The sequence below is a fragment of the Oryctolagus cuniculus genome, chromosome 2 (genome assembly GCF_964237555.1).
Source record: "Oryctolagus cuniculus chromosome 2, mOryCun1.1, whole genome shotgun sequence".
Lineage (NCBI taxonomy): Eukaryota > Metazoa > Chordata > Mammalia > Lagomorpha > Leporidae > Oryctolagus > Oryctolagus cuniculus.
The window spans coordinates 176,617,234-176,633,289 of record NC_091433.1 but is presented as its reverse complement, the minus strand read 5'-3'; the positions used below and the strand labels follow the sequence as shown (position 1 = coordinate 176,633,289).

Here is a 16,056-nt window from a genome sequence, read left to right as displayed (position 1 = left end):
TGTACCCGCATGGGAGACCAGGAGGAAGCACCTGGCTCCTGGCTTTGGATCGGCACAACGCGCCAGCTGTAGCGGCCACTTGGGGGGTCAACCAATGGAAAAGGAAGACCTTTCTCTCTGTCTCTCACTGTCTAATTCTACCTGTCAAAAATAAATAAATAATTTTAAAAGATTTATTTTATTTGAAAGGCAGAGTCAGGGGGAGGGAGAGAGAAAGGGAGGATCTGGTCCCCAAATGGCTACAACAGCTGGGCCAGGCCAAAGCCAGGAGCTTCATCCTGGTCTCCCACATCAGTGCAGGGGCCCAAGCACCTGAGCCATCCTCCACTGCCCTCTCAGGTACACTAGCAGGGAGCTGGACTGGAAGCAGTGCAGCCAGGACTCGAACTGGTGCCCATGTGGGATGGGGGCACCGCAGGCGGTGGCTTTATCCACTATGCCACAGTGTGGGCCTCAAAATAAATTGTTTAAAAAATTTTGAAGCCATGAAATACTGCTGGTAGAGTGTTACATGGAATAAAGACTTTGGAAAACAGCTGGGGAGTCCTTCAAAGGGTTAAACGTTTGACCTAGCAATTCCATCTGTAGGTAATGAAAATACGGTCACCCCAAAATTCACACAGGTAGCCGAAAACGTGGCATCAATCCAAATATCCACCAACTGATGAACACAGGAATAAGTTAAGTGTATCTATATTACAGGACGCCATCTGGCAATGAGAAGTGAATTTCTGATACTTGCATGAACTCAAAGAAGTCACCTACACAAGAACACGTATTTTACTACTTGTATGAGAATCAGCAAATTCATTGAGACAGGAATTAGAGGAGTGTTTGCTCAGGGCTGTTCATGGATCTGAGTTTTCCTCACAGGGAGGAACACGCATGGAAACCAATGGCGATGGATGTCTGACACGCTGAACATACCAGCAACACAGACTCATACAACTGCACAGCATGGGAATAAAATCTCCAACTGCTACACAGGTCTGAGGCAGGGGCGTCAGCAGGTGCACAGCAACCGGGCCAGCCACAGGTCGGCGCGTTGCTGAAGCTGTGAGACTGCATGTGGGGACCACAGTGCTACCAGTTCTTCGCTTCCCACCTTTCTGGCTGCCAGCGTGCCTGTTGGTACAGCGTTTGCATGGGAATCCTGGGCACCTACTGAAAGGAGAGGCCAACCTGGAGCCAGCAGAGAGGGAAGTGCGCAGCCGCCAACCACGCACAGCTGCGCTCCATTGTCAAGCTGCTTCCACCGGGACCACTGGCGGCAGGAACCCGAAAACCGGCCTGGTGATCAATTGATGGGACGCACCATCCCAGCCTCCACCTGCGGCCACCCCGTCCTGCTGGCTTGTTGGGAGGCAAAGAGGACATGTCGGATCCAGAGGTCATTCTTTCCGCAAGGCCGTGGGCTTCTTGAAACTAACTCCTTCCTCTTAGCAATTCTCACCTCCTGCGCGTTGGCTGTCCAGCGGCGGGCAGCCAGGGCCTGATTACATAACAGCTCGACTTCTATTTCCATTTAGAATTTTCTGCAATAGAAAATTACACACAGGGGCCGGAGGGCTGGTTTGAATCCTGCTTGATCTGCTTCTGACCCGGCTCCCCGCGAATGCGCCTGGGAAGCCAGCAGAAGCTGGCCCAAGTGCTTGGACTCCCGCCGTCCACATGGGAGACCTGGATGGAGTTCCAGGCTCCAGCTGGGAGCACCTGCCAGCAGCATAGCCAACATCTCCCACAGGGCTGTGACACCCCCCACCCCCCCCCCCACCAACCAGCAAGGGACTACCCTGGTTTGGGGCCAACCCTGTGTGAGGGAGCTCACAGTAGACCCCAAAGCTTCCCCTGCCCCCAGCCCTCTATGTGCTCACAGACCATCCGGGAGGGTCAAGGGTAGGCACGACCTCCTCTGCCCAGCTCGCAGGCTGCTGTGCACGGCTGTCTGGCCTGGCCTCTGGGCTGGACACCCTCCTCCTCCAGCAATCATTGCAAGAGACACCCCAGTATTTCTGATTCTAAGTGAGGCTGAGTTTCAACTCCCAGGGCTCCTGAGCCTCAAGCAGATCAAAGCACCTGTGTGTCTGGGTATCTTCCTGGGGGTGATGTGGGGGGGCAGGGTCTGTAATCATCAAGCAGCCTTGGAGAGGTCTGGAACATTCTACATCAGCTGGCCCAGTTAGGAGGAGCTGCCTGATGCCTCACACCTGTGTTGATCCCGAACTTAGCCCAAGGCCGGGGTCACCAGGTGTTAGAAGGAAACAGGGAGGGGGAACTGGGGCCGCCGGCTTTCATTAACGCAATAGCTGACTTAGAAGGTTTAGTTAGCTCACGGTTTGGGGGTTCAAGTCCAGGATCGGGTGGTCCCCTTGCTTGGCTTCCAGCGAGGATGGCAGAGCACACAGGGGAGTCAGAAGATAGACAGAGCAGCTACACCCAACTCACCTTTTATAACCATCACTCTCGCGAGAACGACTTCTCTCCAAGGCACACCCCCGCTGCCCTGAGGGGCCCCACCTGTGATCACCGTGAACCTATCCAGCTCCCCCACCCCCTGTAGGAACCATTCACTGATGACTCCAGATTTAAAGTCTGCGTGAGTTCAGAAGCCAGATCCTGCTCCAACCATGGGACAGGATAGAGGCAGCGTTGCCAGGACTGGGTGTTAGAACGATACGGGTCGGGACGGGGCGATGTCCCTCGCTGGGACAGATGAAAGTGGCCGAGGCTCAGGTGTGACTGTTAGAAGGGAAGGTCCCTGGGGTGCTCTGGTGGGGCAGGAGGGGCACAGCTGGCAGCAGGTGGGCAGCAGTCCACTGCAGGTGTAGCCCCGCCCCCTGGCTCGGTTGGGGTGGGTCTCACTCAGGAGAGACCCTGCAGGGTGGAGAGGGGGCTGAGGCAGGGCCCTCTTCTTTGCCTCCTTCAGCCTCGAGCCCCAACCCTTGCTTGGCCTCCTGCTCCTCATCGTTCTCTGTCTCTGCTTTATTAGTCTGACAGGTTCGGTGGCACGGAGAGAGGGGGAGAGATCTCCCATCTGCTGCTTCCCCCCCAAATGTCTGCAACAGGGGAAGCCAGGGGCCACCCGTTCCGGGTCTCCCACATGGGTGCAGGGGACAAGCACTTGGGTCATCTTCTGCTGCCTTCCCAGGCCATCAGCAGAGAGCTCGACGCAGGTGGGGCAGCCAGGACTCCAACCAGCACTCTAATATGGAATGCCAGTCCCTCCTTACTTTTTTTATAAAAAGCCCCCCCCCCAAGATCTATCTATCTATTTGAAAGTCAGAGTTACACAGAGAGAGAATGAGAGGCAGAGAGAGAGAGAGAGAGAGAGAGAGAGAGAGAGGTCTTCCATCCGTTGGTTCACTCCCCAATTGGCCGCAATGGCTGGAGCTGTGTTGATCCGAAGCCAGGAGCTGAGCTGATCCGAAACCAGGAGCTTCTTCCGGGTCTCCCACGCGGGTGCAGGGGCCCAAGGACTTGGGCCATCTTCCACTGCTTTCCCAGGCCATAGCAGAGAGCTGGATGGGAAGTGGAACAGCCAGGACTCCAACCGTTGCCCATATGGGACGCCAGCATGGCAGGTGGTGGCTTTACCCGCTATGCCATAGCACCGGCCCCAAAGCTTTACTTTTTAAATTCACCCAAAAGGCAAAGCGACAGAGAGCTTCTGTCAGCTGGCTCACTCCAGACATGCCGGGGAACTCAGTGTGGGTCTCCCACGCAGGCGCAGCGGCCCAAGGACAGGAGCATCCCTGTCACCACCCAGGGCGCACAAAAGCAGGAAGCAGAGGCAGGATTCGAACCCGGCACTCTGTGATGGGCAGTGCGCACCCCTGTGGCTGCTTAACAATCACCCCCTCTTTTCCCGTCCTGCAGCTTCTCCTTCCCACTGCCCTGGGAAAGACCTCATTCCGACACCGCCCGTACAAGCCCCGAGCGCTCGAGCCGGGTCAGGGATGAAGGGCTGGGTGCGGCAGGCGGCCCGCGGGCCACAGCTCTGATTCCTTTCGGCGCCCCACTTTGACCCGCGGCCCCACGACCTCCTGCCGCCCGCGCGGGGTGCGCCTCCCGCCAGCCCTTCCCCTGGGGATCAGGGCAGACGCCACTCCCCCTGGAAGAGGGGGTGCGGTGTGCGTTGCTGGGTGCGGGTCACGGGACCGCGCAAGGACAGCCCGGGCTACCCGCAGAGGGCGCCGCACACGCGCCGCGGGACCGCGGCTTCCGGAAGGGATCCCCGAGGGGAGGCAGCGCGGGAAAGGAGGCGCGAGTTCCGAGGAGGGCGGGGATCCCGGAGCGCCCCGAGCCAGAGGACCCCGCACCCGCGGCGCGTCCAGCCTCACTTTCCCCATCCGCGCGCCGCGTGGGGCGGCCGGGGACGCGGGGGCCTGGCAGAGCTCCACCGGGCCGGGAATTCCTGGTGGGTCCCGGTTCGAGTCCTGATTGCTTCATGGCCTCGGCGGAATGGGATCGTGAATGTCCCAGAGGCGGCCGCTGCACCGGGGCCCGCCCGGGCGCGACGAGGACAGCGGGCCGGGCCCCTCCGCCCCGGCAGGCCCGCGCCCCAGGACCCGCGCCGCCGGCTGTCACCTGGGCGCTCGCTAGCGCCGCGGGCCGGCAGGGCGGGACTGGCGCGGCCGCGGGCGGGCGCCGCGGGGGTGGGGCGAGGGGCGGGCGCCGGGCCCGCGGGAGGCCGAGCACGTGACGCCGCGCCCGGCCGGGCTTCGGGGGAGCGCCGCGGCGGCCCCGGGAGGTGGCGGGCACGGGAGCCCGGCCGCGCGGGACTGGCCGTCGGGGCCCCGGGACGGCGGCCCCGGGCGCGCCCATGCCATGGAGAAGCTGGCGGCCGGGCTGGCCGGCCTGCGCTGGAGCATGGGCGCCTTCCCGCTGGACCTCATCGTCAGCCGCTGCCGCCTGCCCACGCTTGCCTGCCTCGGGCCAGGTACCGGGGCGCAGGGAGGGCCTGGGTCCCCGGGAAGCCGAGGATCCCGGGGCAGCTGAGGCGGAGCCGGGAGGAGCGGGCGGTCGCTGTCTCTCCGCTCCCCGCGCGGGCGCTGCGCGCCGCCGGGGGGAGACCCGGGGCCCAGGAGCGCAGGGTCCGCCTCCTGGGCCCAGCGGACCAGCGCAGGGTCAGAAACCGCGGACGGGGCTCGCAACAGAGTTCCCGGCGCAGCTGGAGCCCGCAGCGCAGCCGGGCCCCGCGCCCGCCCCGTCGGTGCACCCCTTCCCCGCCGCGCTGGGGCCCCCCGCCTCGGCCGCGCCCCCTCCATCCCTTTGTCTCCGCCTCTCACCTCCATCCTCCCGCACCCCTCGGGGCCTCGGGCTCTGCCGCCCCCCCACACTCGGCCACTTCGGGACCCTCCTCTCACTCAGCCTTCGCGTCCCAGGGAGCACCCTCGGGGCCCGGAGGCGCGCAGGCCACCTTCGGAGCGGCCGGAGCTAGCGGGTGCGGCGGCCGGGCGCGCCCCCCGGGACCCTGGCCCTCTTACGTCTCGTCCCACTTCTCCAAGGGACCGCTCTGCAGATGGGACCGTGCGTGGGGCCCGAGAGGGGACGCCCGGAGGCCGCAGGGATCGAAGGAACCGTTTGGGGGGAGGGGGGCTGCTGGCTGGGGGGAGGGGAGGGAGACGGGGCTGGCAGCCAGGCCGGGGGTTTTGTGTGCGAGAAGAATAGGGGTTTGGCCCGCGTTGGCACACTCGCTTCCCTGAATGCTAATGGGGCCCGCGGGCCGCAGGCTCCTCGCCTCTCGCCGGGGCCCGTAGCCCCTCCTCCAGCCCTGCAGCAAGGGTGGGCGCGGATGCGGGCGCAGGGCCGGTGGGCGCAGACTGTCTGGTCATCCTGCGGGGGTCCTGCAGCATGGTCGGCGAGTGAGCCTGAACCTGCCTGCCTGTGAGTGGGATGAGCCACTTCCCACGCCTGGGCCTGGCCTCTCCACCTCCTGGAGGGGGGGGGGGTCTTTGTGCCCAGCAGCCTCCGCAGGGGCTCCCTGGGCACCTGGGAGCACCCCTGCTGTGCCTGCTACTGTGGGGGGAGGGCATCCTTGCCGGACAAAAACTCCTGATTGAATGAATGCCTGTGCCCAGCCGTCTGTGGGTGGCAGGACGAGGCTGTGGCCGTCGCCACCATGGGAACATGAGTGCCGCGTGGGAACCGCGTGCACCCCCGCATTGGGGGGACTCGGCGCCTGTGGCCTGGGTGACAGCCCCTGTCGGCGGCTGTTGTGGTTGGGGGGTTGCTGCTCAGGACCCATGGCTAATGCATGTGTCTGTGTGGCTGCAGCCTGTCCCTGCGGAGGGCTGTAGCAGGGGTTGCGAGACAGAAGAGAGCGAGACAGAAGGAGGTGAGGGGCAGGCTCTGGCCATACCCTGCACCCCCTACACAGTGGGAGCCAAACCCTCCCCCCTCCCTGCACCCCACGAAGAAACAGGACATGGAGCCCCCAGGCAGGGCAGGAAACCATTTCCCAGTTGCTTGGGTGGCAGGAATTTGATAAGTTCTGTCTGGGAAGAGTCACTGCTCGCCGCCGTCCACCGCTGCAGCCAGGAGACGCCCCTCGGCCTCCTGGAATCGCCGTTCCTCCTGCTCTCCTGGAAACCGTAGCTGGGCTTGGAGCCCCGGAGCCCGGGCCCCTCCCAACACCTCAGTCCCAGTGCAGCTCCCCCCAGACCCGGCTCCCCCTGCAGCCGTGGGCCCTGTGACCTGGAGGATGAAGAGCAGCTGGAGGGAGAGGGAGAGGCACGTCCCCGGGGTGGGGTTGGGCGTCAGGGGCTTCTCCTGTGAGCCCTGCGCTCTCCTGGCCCCGGTGACCCACAGCTGAGGATTCTGCTGTCGTCCTGAGCTCACTCCAGGGTCTCCTCTGTCACCCTGCTCCGTAGTCCTTCCCCGCCCCCCCAGCCCTCTACACCCTGCTCCCCAGGGGCCCGGGTCTGGCGGGCGGGGGGGGGGGGAACAGGGGAGGGACTGTGGGGATGGCGCCAGGAGCCAGCCCCGAGGCCGCAGCTGGCAGCCGCCTGTCCCTGGAGCACTGCTGATCTGGCCAGGGGTCGTGGAGGGGAGGCCCCTCCTGACCCTCCCTCTCCCTGTCCTCCTCCCCCAGGGGAGTACGCGGAGGGCGTCAGCGAGCGAGATGTCCTGCTCATCCACTCCTGTCGCCAGTGGACCACGGTGACAGCCCACACGCTGGAGGAGGGCCACTATGTCATCGGGCCCAAGATTGACATCCCTCTGCAGTACCCAGGTGGGAGGTGGGAGCCGTGGCGGGGGGGGGGGGGCTGGTGACCCCCTTTCCCTGGAGCTGCGGGGGCAGCGTGGGCATGGTTGGTGGGGCTGGTGGTTTTGGGTAGGAGGCCAGCAATTCCCATGCTGCTCACTGGAGCCCTGGGGTGGCTCACGGTTTTACAAACGTTTGATTCACAGTTTGTCTCAGAAAAGATTTGACAGTAAGGATGAGAAAATATCCACACCCTCCAGTCGCCAGCAGTCAGACCTCACCCCTCGTTAGAGACCTTCAGCGCGCGCCTGGCGCGGCCTCATCCGCGTCCTTTTTTGCATAGAGTTTCATAGAGTGTCCAGCAGGGTGGTACCACTGGAGCCCACGGAAGCAGGGGTGCTCACGGCACAGGGGCTCGATTCCTGGCCCCCACAATTTTTGTGTCAAGCTCACTGTTTTCATTGGGTGACTTGATAAGTGAACGTTAAAATCTTAGACTTTGAAAGAGTCTGCTGGCCTGTTGTATATATGGTGTAGGTGTGAAGGCTCCTGCTCCCCAAGAGCGAAGGTATGCCCCCTGCTGCACCATGCCGGAACTGCAAGGCTGTTGACCCTGCGAGGCAGCCATGGCAGAGCGCCCCTATGTAAGCCCAGGACCCCACAGCGACTGGGTTCAGACACTGGGCTGAGCCTTCGCGTCTGGTCGTCCTCAAAGCAGCCCTGGGAGAAGTCAAATCCTTGTAGCTCACAGGAAAACAGGCTCTGGGAGCTCCAGTTCTGGGTCGGCCACCAGGTGGCGCACTGCCTGTGCCCCTAGCGAGGACTGGGCCCCTTGTGGCTCTTGGTCTCCCCAGGTCTCCCCGAGCCAGTGGGACAGGCTGGGCCCCCCACCAAACCTCTGCTCTTTACCATGGCCCCAGGAAGTGGGCACCCCTACAGTCCTATGCACCATCAGAGAGGGGGCAGCTCTCCAGTGTCCCTGGGTCTGTGGTGGTCCTGCAGCCCTTGGGGGCTGCTTAGACTAGGAGTGGCCCGGCCAGAGGAGCGTGCTCAGGGAGGCACCCCCGACCGTCTTCCTGGGGCTAAGAAAAGCACACGTTGGGCCGGCGCCGCGGCTCACTAGGCTAATCCTCCACCTTGCGGCGCCGGCAAACTGGGTTCTAGTCCTGATCGGGGCGCCGGATTCTGTCCCGGATGCCCCTCTTCCAGGCCAGCTCTCTGCTGTGGCCCGGGGGTGCAGTGGAGGATGGCCCAAGTGCTTGGGCCCTGCACCCCATGGGAGACCAGGAGAAGTACCTGGCTCCTGGCTTCGGATCAGCCCGATGTGTTGGCCGCAGCGCGCCGGCCGCGGCGGTCATTGGAGGGTGAACCAACGGCAAAAGGAAGACCTTTCTCTCTCTCTCTCACTCTCTCACTCTCTCACTCTCTCACTGTCCACTCTGCCTGTCAAAAACAAAAACAAAAAAACCAAAAACAAACAAACAAAAAAAAAAGAAGCACACGTTGGCAAAAGCCCCCGTGGAAATGTGACCGCAGGCATCCACCTCCACTGTGTCATTAAAACTGGGAAACCAAGGCACAGAATCTCTGGGGGACCCCGCCCCAGGGACCCCTAACCAGCTGCTTTCCTCATCACTGTCTGTGTCGAGTTGCAGCAGTGGGGTGACTGCAGGCCTGTGGGGTGTCACGGCCCAGGCCTTAACTTTCTCCTCCTGGTGGGGGGGCGGGAAGGTAGAGCCCTGGGTGGGGAAGGGGCTGGTGGGTTAAGGGGAGTCTCTGAGTGTAACGATTCCTCTTAATGAATTAATAATGGCCCTGGGCCGGCAGGGGAGCCGGCTGTGGACTGAGGAGAGAGCAAGGGGGGGAGGGGAGGGGCTGGGGGCGCTGCCTGGTGACTCCGGCCTAGGCCCATCTCTCCAGGAGTCAGGGACACCTGCTTCTCCCAGACAGCCAGTAATTTGCCTGAGGTCACACAGCTAACCAGCTGTTGGACTCCAAAGCCTGTGCTGTCACCCCAGCTGCGGGACAGACACCAGGTGGGGGGGGGGACACCAGACCTTGCTCCAGCAGGCAAAGTGCTTCAGGCTGGAAGGGGGACCAGGGGAACATGACTGTGTCCTGGGGGAGGGGGCGAGGACTGGGAGAAGGGGCTGGCCAGGGTAGGGTAGGTCCCTGGAGACACAGGGGACAGCCCAGGGGTCCCACCTAGCGGGAGGCAGGAGAGGAAGCCGTAGGGGGAGGAAGCGGCTGGCCGTGGCCGGAGCGTCTGTCCCGGGAGGTCTCCCTTCCTTCCTCCCAGCAGTAATGGCCACTGCTGGGCTCCGGGCTGTGGCTGAGGGGGTGGTGCTGGGTGCCATGGTTACATCGATCCTGCCTGCCACATCCTCCCCCCGGCTCCAGCCCTGACTTGGCTCCAAATCTCCCCACAGGGGCGGGGGTGGGGGGCAGCGGCCACTTCGCACTGCCTGGCTGCTTACAGCCGGAGTGCTGTGTGTGGACCCCGGCGGGGCGGGGGGAGGGCTACTCCCGGTCAGATGGCGGCAGACCTGCGGGGCCTGCTTCTTCACTCCCAGACCCCTGCTCCTTGCCTGGATCCCTCCGGTTTTACCCCTGCCGCCTGCTAGGACCGTGGCCTCATCCCAGGAGGGTCCCAGGCTGGTGACGGCAGGACCGGCGCCTGTTCTTCCCTGGTCTGTCTTGGTTTGTCCTTTCTGGTCCCACTCCTAGATGTTGGTGCCTCAGGCTCTGCCCTTGGCTCTCTGCTCTTCACAGCTGCATGAGGGCATCTCCATCTGGCTCTCTGGCTGCACTGCAGGGCTCCAGACACCTGTGTGTGTGTGTGTGTGTGTGTGTGTGTGTGTGTGTCTCAGGGAGCAGAAGGGTTAACAGCCTCTGCTCTTCCTCTTCCTGCCCCAGGAGCACCTTGGAGCCTGTCCCCCTCCCCCGGCCACCGCAGGGTTGCAGGGTTGCAGGTTTTCCCGGCCCCACAACGTGCTCTTTTTGGGTTTGGATCTTTGCCTGACGGCTCTGCATCGCCACGTGGGACGAGGCTGGGGGCCGAAGGACAGCCCCCTCTTTCCTCCCTTCACACCTGCCCTCACTCAGTCCCCCGGGTCTGAGGCGTCTCCCTGACTCCAAGTACCTGGCGGTCTGCTCCTGTTAGGCTCCTCCCTGGGACCTGGGGTTGGATGATTTGTCCGCTGGCCTCTGTTACCCTCCTAGAGTTCAGCCTGGATCATGGGATTTCCTCGCTGGAAACGCCCCTTCCAAAGGCGTGAAGTCCTGCGCCTTGGTACAGCATGCCCCGCCCTTTTGCAGCCCCTTGCTGTCTGCTCCACCTCCCTCTCTGCCTCCTACATGGGGCAGGCCGGTGCAGAGGCTGTCCCTCTGATGCCTGGGCGGTCCCAGCCTCTTGGTGCGCTTGTAGGTGGGCACACAAAAGGTACAGCCACGAGGGGAGCCAGTTTCATGCAGACGGGGGTGTCCCAGCATGCACTGGGACCACTTCATTGAAGTCCACGTCTGCTGCTTGGGCAGGCCTCCCTCCTCTGCGGGAAGTGGCCTCACTCTGGGACAGTGGATGGGATGTTGGACCAGGGTAGAGCTCTGGGCTCAGGGCAGCTTTCCCGGGGCCTCTGTTCTGCCTGCCCGTTGAGTCGCCATGGACCAGCAGCCCAGAGCAGATGCCCAGGATGCCAGAACCAGGCAGGGACCAAGGACCTCTGGCCCTTAAGGACCCAGAGAGGCAGAGGACAGGCTGGGGACAAGCCGGGAGCCAGGCCGTCGGGCCCCGTGGATGGCTGGGCAGAGGCCAGCTCTGCGCCCGGGAGTGTGGGGCCAGTTGGCGCAGGGTTTCTTTGGGCAGGCCTCTGTTGGCCTCAGCACGCCACTAGCTCTCCCTGGGTGCAGGCTGGGCGCTCGCCGCCGGGGATCTGTGCTCACCTCCTCACTGAGGCTGGGGTGCCCGTGCTGTGCAAAGCTGCCTCCTGTGCCCTGAGTTCCCGAGGGGTCTGCTGACATCAGAGCAGCGAGCAGGAGGGACCGTGAGGGTGTGAGGATGCAGGCGTGGCTCCCAGCAGCCTGTGCTGCTCCCCCTTCCCGGGCAGGCAAGTTCAAGCTCCTGGAGCAGGCCCGGGATGTGCGTGAGCCAGTGAGGTACTTCAGCAGCGTGGAGGAGGTGGCCAGCGTCTTCCCGGACCGCATCTTTGTGATGGAAGCCATCACCTTCAGCGTCAAGGTCAGCTTTTCCCATGCCCGGCACTGTGACCCCACACTGCCCCTTCCCTAAGGGGCAAGGGACCAGGAGGGGGAGGGCTATGACCTGGCTTCCGGGGACCATCAACCACCTCCTGAAAATCCGGCGCAGGGGGCTCAGGGCCCAGGACTTCCGGTGAAAGGCAGAGCAGCAGGGGGGTGTGCTGAGCCCAGGGGTCACTCCCCAACCTGGGGGCCTTTCAAGGGCACCCTAGCTGCTGCCCCAGTGGCTGCCCCCGTTTACAAACGCCTCTTTCCCGTTAGTTCCTCCGCTCTGGAGTCGCCTTGTTAGGGGGGTGAGCAGCATCACCGGCCACAGGGTAAAGCTCACGCAATTAGCTGCCGGGGGCAGCCCCAGGAGGCCACGTGGGTGTCCTAGGCTGCAGCGACGTGTTCGGGGTGTGGTCTCAGCCTGGGAGGGCCACGGAGCGCGGCTGCTGCCCCGTTCCATGCAGATGGCCCCGCAGGGCTGGCCGCGTGGCTTCGGCTGAGGCCCCGCCCTGTCTCCGGGGTCCCAGGTGGTGTCTGGCGAGTTCAGCGAGGACAGCGAGGTGTACAACTTCACGCTGCACGCGGGCGACGAGCTCACCCTCATGGGCCAGGCGGAGATTCTGTGCGCCAAGAGCACCAAGGAGCGCTCGCGCTTCACCACGCTCCTGCGCAGGCTGGGCCGGGCCGGGGCGCTGGCGGGCGTGGGCAGCAGCGGTGGTGGTGGCGCGGGGACACGGCCCATCAAAGGCAAGATGCCCTGCCTCATCTGCATGAACCATCGCACCAACGAGAGCCTGAGCCTGCCCTTCCAGTGCCAGGGCCGTTTCAGCACGCGCAGCCCCCTGGAGCTGCAGATGCAGGAGGGCGAGCACACGGTGCGCGCCATTATCGAGCGCGTGCGGCTGCCGGTGAACGTGCTGGTGCCCAGCCGGCCGCCGCGCAACCCCTACGACCTTCACCCGGTGCGCGAGGGCCACTGCTACAAGCTGGTCAGCATCATCTCCAAGACCGTGGTGCTGGGGCTGGCGCTGCGCCGCGAAGGCCCGGCGCCGCTGCACTTCCTGCTGCTGACCGACACGCCGCGCTTCGCGCTGCCGCAGGGCCTGCTGGCGGGGGACCCGCGCGTCGAGCGCCTGGTGCGCGACAGCGCCTCCTACTGCCGCGAGCGCTTCGACCCGGACGAGTACTCCACGGCCGTGCGCGAGGCGCCCGCCGAGCTCGCCGACGACTGCGCCAGCCCGCGCCGCGCGCGCCTCTGCCTGCCCGCGCCCCCGCGCACGTCTCTGCCCGCTCGCGTCCCCGGTCCGCCCGCGCCCGCCGGCGATGGGGACCAGGAGTACGTGAGCCCGGACTGGGCTGGCGCGCCCGCGCCTGCGCCCGAGCCCACCGCGGCGCCCGCCGAGATCCCCTACGAGGAGCTGTGGGCGCACCAGGCGCCGCCCGGGCCCGACCTCATCTCCTTCGGAGCCTCCGGGCAGCCGCGTCGGGAGCTCGAGACGCCGCCGCCTGTGCCTCCCAAGTCCGAGGCGGTGAGTTTCCAGCCAGGGGAGGAGAGGGTGAAAGTGCGGCGACCCCCACGTGGTGGCCTGGGGCGGTGTGGGCGCAAAGGTGCCGCTGGGTCCTTGGCCCTGCAGGAGGCAGGATGAGCCTAGAACCTGTGACGCAGAGGTTTTACGGAGCAGGAGTCCTTGGCCATGACACGTGCCAGACTCTCCCTCCCTTGGGAGTCCCAGAGCACGGAGCTGTGCAAGTTCTACACTAAGGAAACCTGGCTAACCAGACTCTCCCGAACACATCTGCCCGCGGAGTGCAGGGGTCGCCTGTCCCGCTCCCAGCGGCCACACCGGGGTGCTCGCCTAGGGGGACTTCACAGGCCTCCCTCCCACTCCCCTTTTATTCCCAGTTCTGGGGGGGGCACTTCCCACTGCCCCTGATTGCTTCCACATTTCTCCCGGTGTGGGATGGGTTTCCAAGGCAACAGGAGGCCCTGTGTGTTGTGGGGGAAATAGGCCCAAGAGGCTAGGGCATTTGGGGAAGGGCAAAGCAGCTCTTGGCAAAGTGGGGCACAGAGTCAGCCCCCGACACCTGCTGTGCCCAGCTGCTTGGGACCGGGCCAAGGTCACGGCCCTCTGCTTGCAGGTGAAGGAGGAGTGCCGCCTGCTCAATGCCCCACCTGTGCCTCCCCGCGGTGGCAGCGGCAGCGGCCACCTCTCGGGCAGCCCCCCGGTGCCCCCTCGCTTCCCCAAGCTGCAGCCCAGCCATTCACCCAGCTCCAGCCTCTCCTTCTACTCTGCTGGCGTCCAGGATGGGTGAGTCCCTTCCTCTCTCCACCCTGGTTCTCCCGAGGGGGACCGAGGCACGGCAGGATGCGGTGGGGTGGGGCCAGGGCTCAGGACGAGCTGGGCTTCGGGCCTGGGAGGGTCCGAGGGCAGTGCAGCCCAGGGCCACTCCGCACTGTCCCACCTCAGCCGCTTGCTTTCTTAAATGGGACGCAGGGAGTGCTGCCCTGGTTCCCTCCAGGCTGGGAGTCTGCTGTGGAGAGCCTGTCCCTTGCTGTTTGCAAACATTTAGTTTTCTCTGTTTTTTTTTTGACCTGGGTTGGGGAAGCTGGCAGGAAGGAACGGGGGGTGGGTGGGTGAGCGCCCCTGGGACTGACACAGGCCTGTGTGGGCCTGTCTGTGCCCACAGGGCGGGTTCCCGCAGTGGCAGTGGCTCTCCGTCGCCGGACGCCTACTCCCTGTATTGCTACCCGTGCACCTGGGGAGACTGCAAGGTGGGCGAGACCTCCAGCCGCCCGCCCCCAGGGCCCCTGCCCTCCACCACACAGCCCAGCCAGGCCTCCCGGACCCCAGCGGAGCCGCTGAGCAGCCGAGCTGCCTCCCTCTTGGGGGCGGATGCCACCGGCAAGAGCTTCCATGGCTGCCCGCCTCTCTTCAAGCCCGCTCATCCCCAGAAACGCTTTGCTCCGTTTGGAGCTCTCAACCCATTCTCGGGTCCTCCCTACCCCTCGGGCCCTTCAGCGGCCGCCTCTTCCGGGCCGCCCACCACCTCCTTGGGCCCCCTGGCTACCTCCAGCACTGCCTATTCTCCAGGCCCAGTCTCCCCAGGCCAGGCCTATGCAGCTGCTCCGCCCCCCTCCTGCCCCACCTCCTCCTCCTCCTCTGAGTGGCAGGAGCCCCCCCTGGAGCCTGTGGATCCCTTTGAGCTGGGGCAGGGCAGTTCTCCAGAGCCCGAGCTGCTGCGCTGTGCGGAGCCCCGGGCAGCGGGGGCTCCCGGGCCTGGACCCTGCCTCTCACCACTCGGCGCCCTCAAGGCCTTCGAGCCTGAAGGGTTGGTGCTGCGGCAGGCCCCCACCCCGCTGTCACCTGCCACTACTCTGCCGGGGCCCGAGGCAGGGGGAGCCCGGCTCTTTCTCGGCCAAGGGCGCCCGGGCAGTCCCCGGGATGGAGCCGTGGCCTTGGGAAGCCGGGACGCCTCCTCGTGGCAGCCCCCCGCCGACCTGTCCGCGCTCTCCCTGGAGGAGGTGTCTCGCAGCCTGCGGTTCATCGGGCTCTCGGAGGACGTGGTGAGCTTCTTCGCCCGGGAGCGCATTGATGGGAGCATCTTTGTGCAGCTCAGCGAGGACATCCTGGCGGACGACTTCCACCTCACCAAGCTGCAGGTCAAGAAGGTCATGCAGTTCATCAAGGGCTGGCGGCCCAAGATCTGAACCGGCCGCCGTGGCCGCACAGCCTGGGCGCGCCTGTGCCAAGACTGCGTGACCCAGGGGCCTCCCTGCCTCGAGTGTGCAGAATACGTGGGCAGGGGACGGGAAGCGCTGGGCATTGGCTCTGATGCCCACAGGGGCTCCCCTTCCCACGCCCACACAGGCCTCCTCCGCGGCCTTGCACTTCTCTAGCACCATAGGTTCGGGTTAGACAGGGAGGAGGACCGTGCATTAGGTTAAGCACAAATCCCCCAAGTGCCCTCTCTCCCTTGTGCTCTGACGGCATCTGGTCTAAAAGTGCCCCCGAGTCAGGGCTGCTGATTTCTGTCTCTCTGGGACCCTCCCCATGCCCTGCAGCCCTGCCTCGATTTAAGTGCCTGGGCCTGAGTGCAGGTGACTTAAGTCCAAGCCTGTGCCATGGTGCCGGGAGCCTCCACCTCTGGTTCTGGCTCTGCGATGGGACAGCTCTGGAAGAGCACAGCTCTGGCGCAGGCCTGTCTAGCCAGGGAGACCTCTGTAGCTCCCCGGATTCTGCACAGACCTCACTGCACCCCTCCGCCCATCCCTGTCTCCAGAGACTGCCCCAGCAAGAGCAGGTCCATTTCAAGTCTAGAACTGACAGGTGGCCAGTCGCCCCCACTCGTACTGGTCTCCTGCCCGCTGTTGTTTGACTCCCCTGGTTTTCTGGCACTGGCACAGCAGGGTATGGTTGGGAGAGGAAGTTCGGTGGCTTGGGTGAACCCTGCCTCTCCCCTCCTCCTCTGGAGCTCAGTCCTGTACTGGGTCGCACGCATTGGGGCGGGTCATTGTGCCCTTGAATCGCAGGCATGGTGACCTGCTTGGCACCCAGCGCTGCTCCCTGTGCACAAGCCCCACACCGTGCACACACCAGCTGCTG

At 64.5% G+C, this 16,056-nt stretch overlaps 1 protein-coding gene across 1 annotated transcript; it reads left to right on the top strand.

The window, feature by feature from the left end:
* Positions 1-4,692: 4,692 nt before the first annotated feature.
* Positions 4,693-15,299, top strand: GAREM2 (GRB2 associated regulator of MAPK1 subtype 2). The gene is made up of 6 exons (XM_070069343.1): positions 4,693-4,939; positions 7,094-7,234; positions 11,314-11,444; positions 11,980-12,981; positions 13,592-13,761; positions 14,141-15,299. Exons 1-6 carry the CDS (start codon positions 4,828-4,830, stop codon positions 15,159-15,161), a joined length of 2,577 nt encoding a protein of 858 aa, XP_069925444.1. The 5' UTR covers positions 4,693-4,827; the 3' UTR covers positions 15,162-15,299.
* The last annotated feature ends 757 nt before the right edge of the window (positions 15,300-16,056 follow it).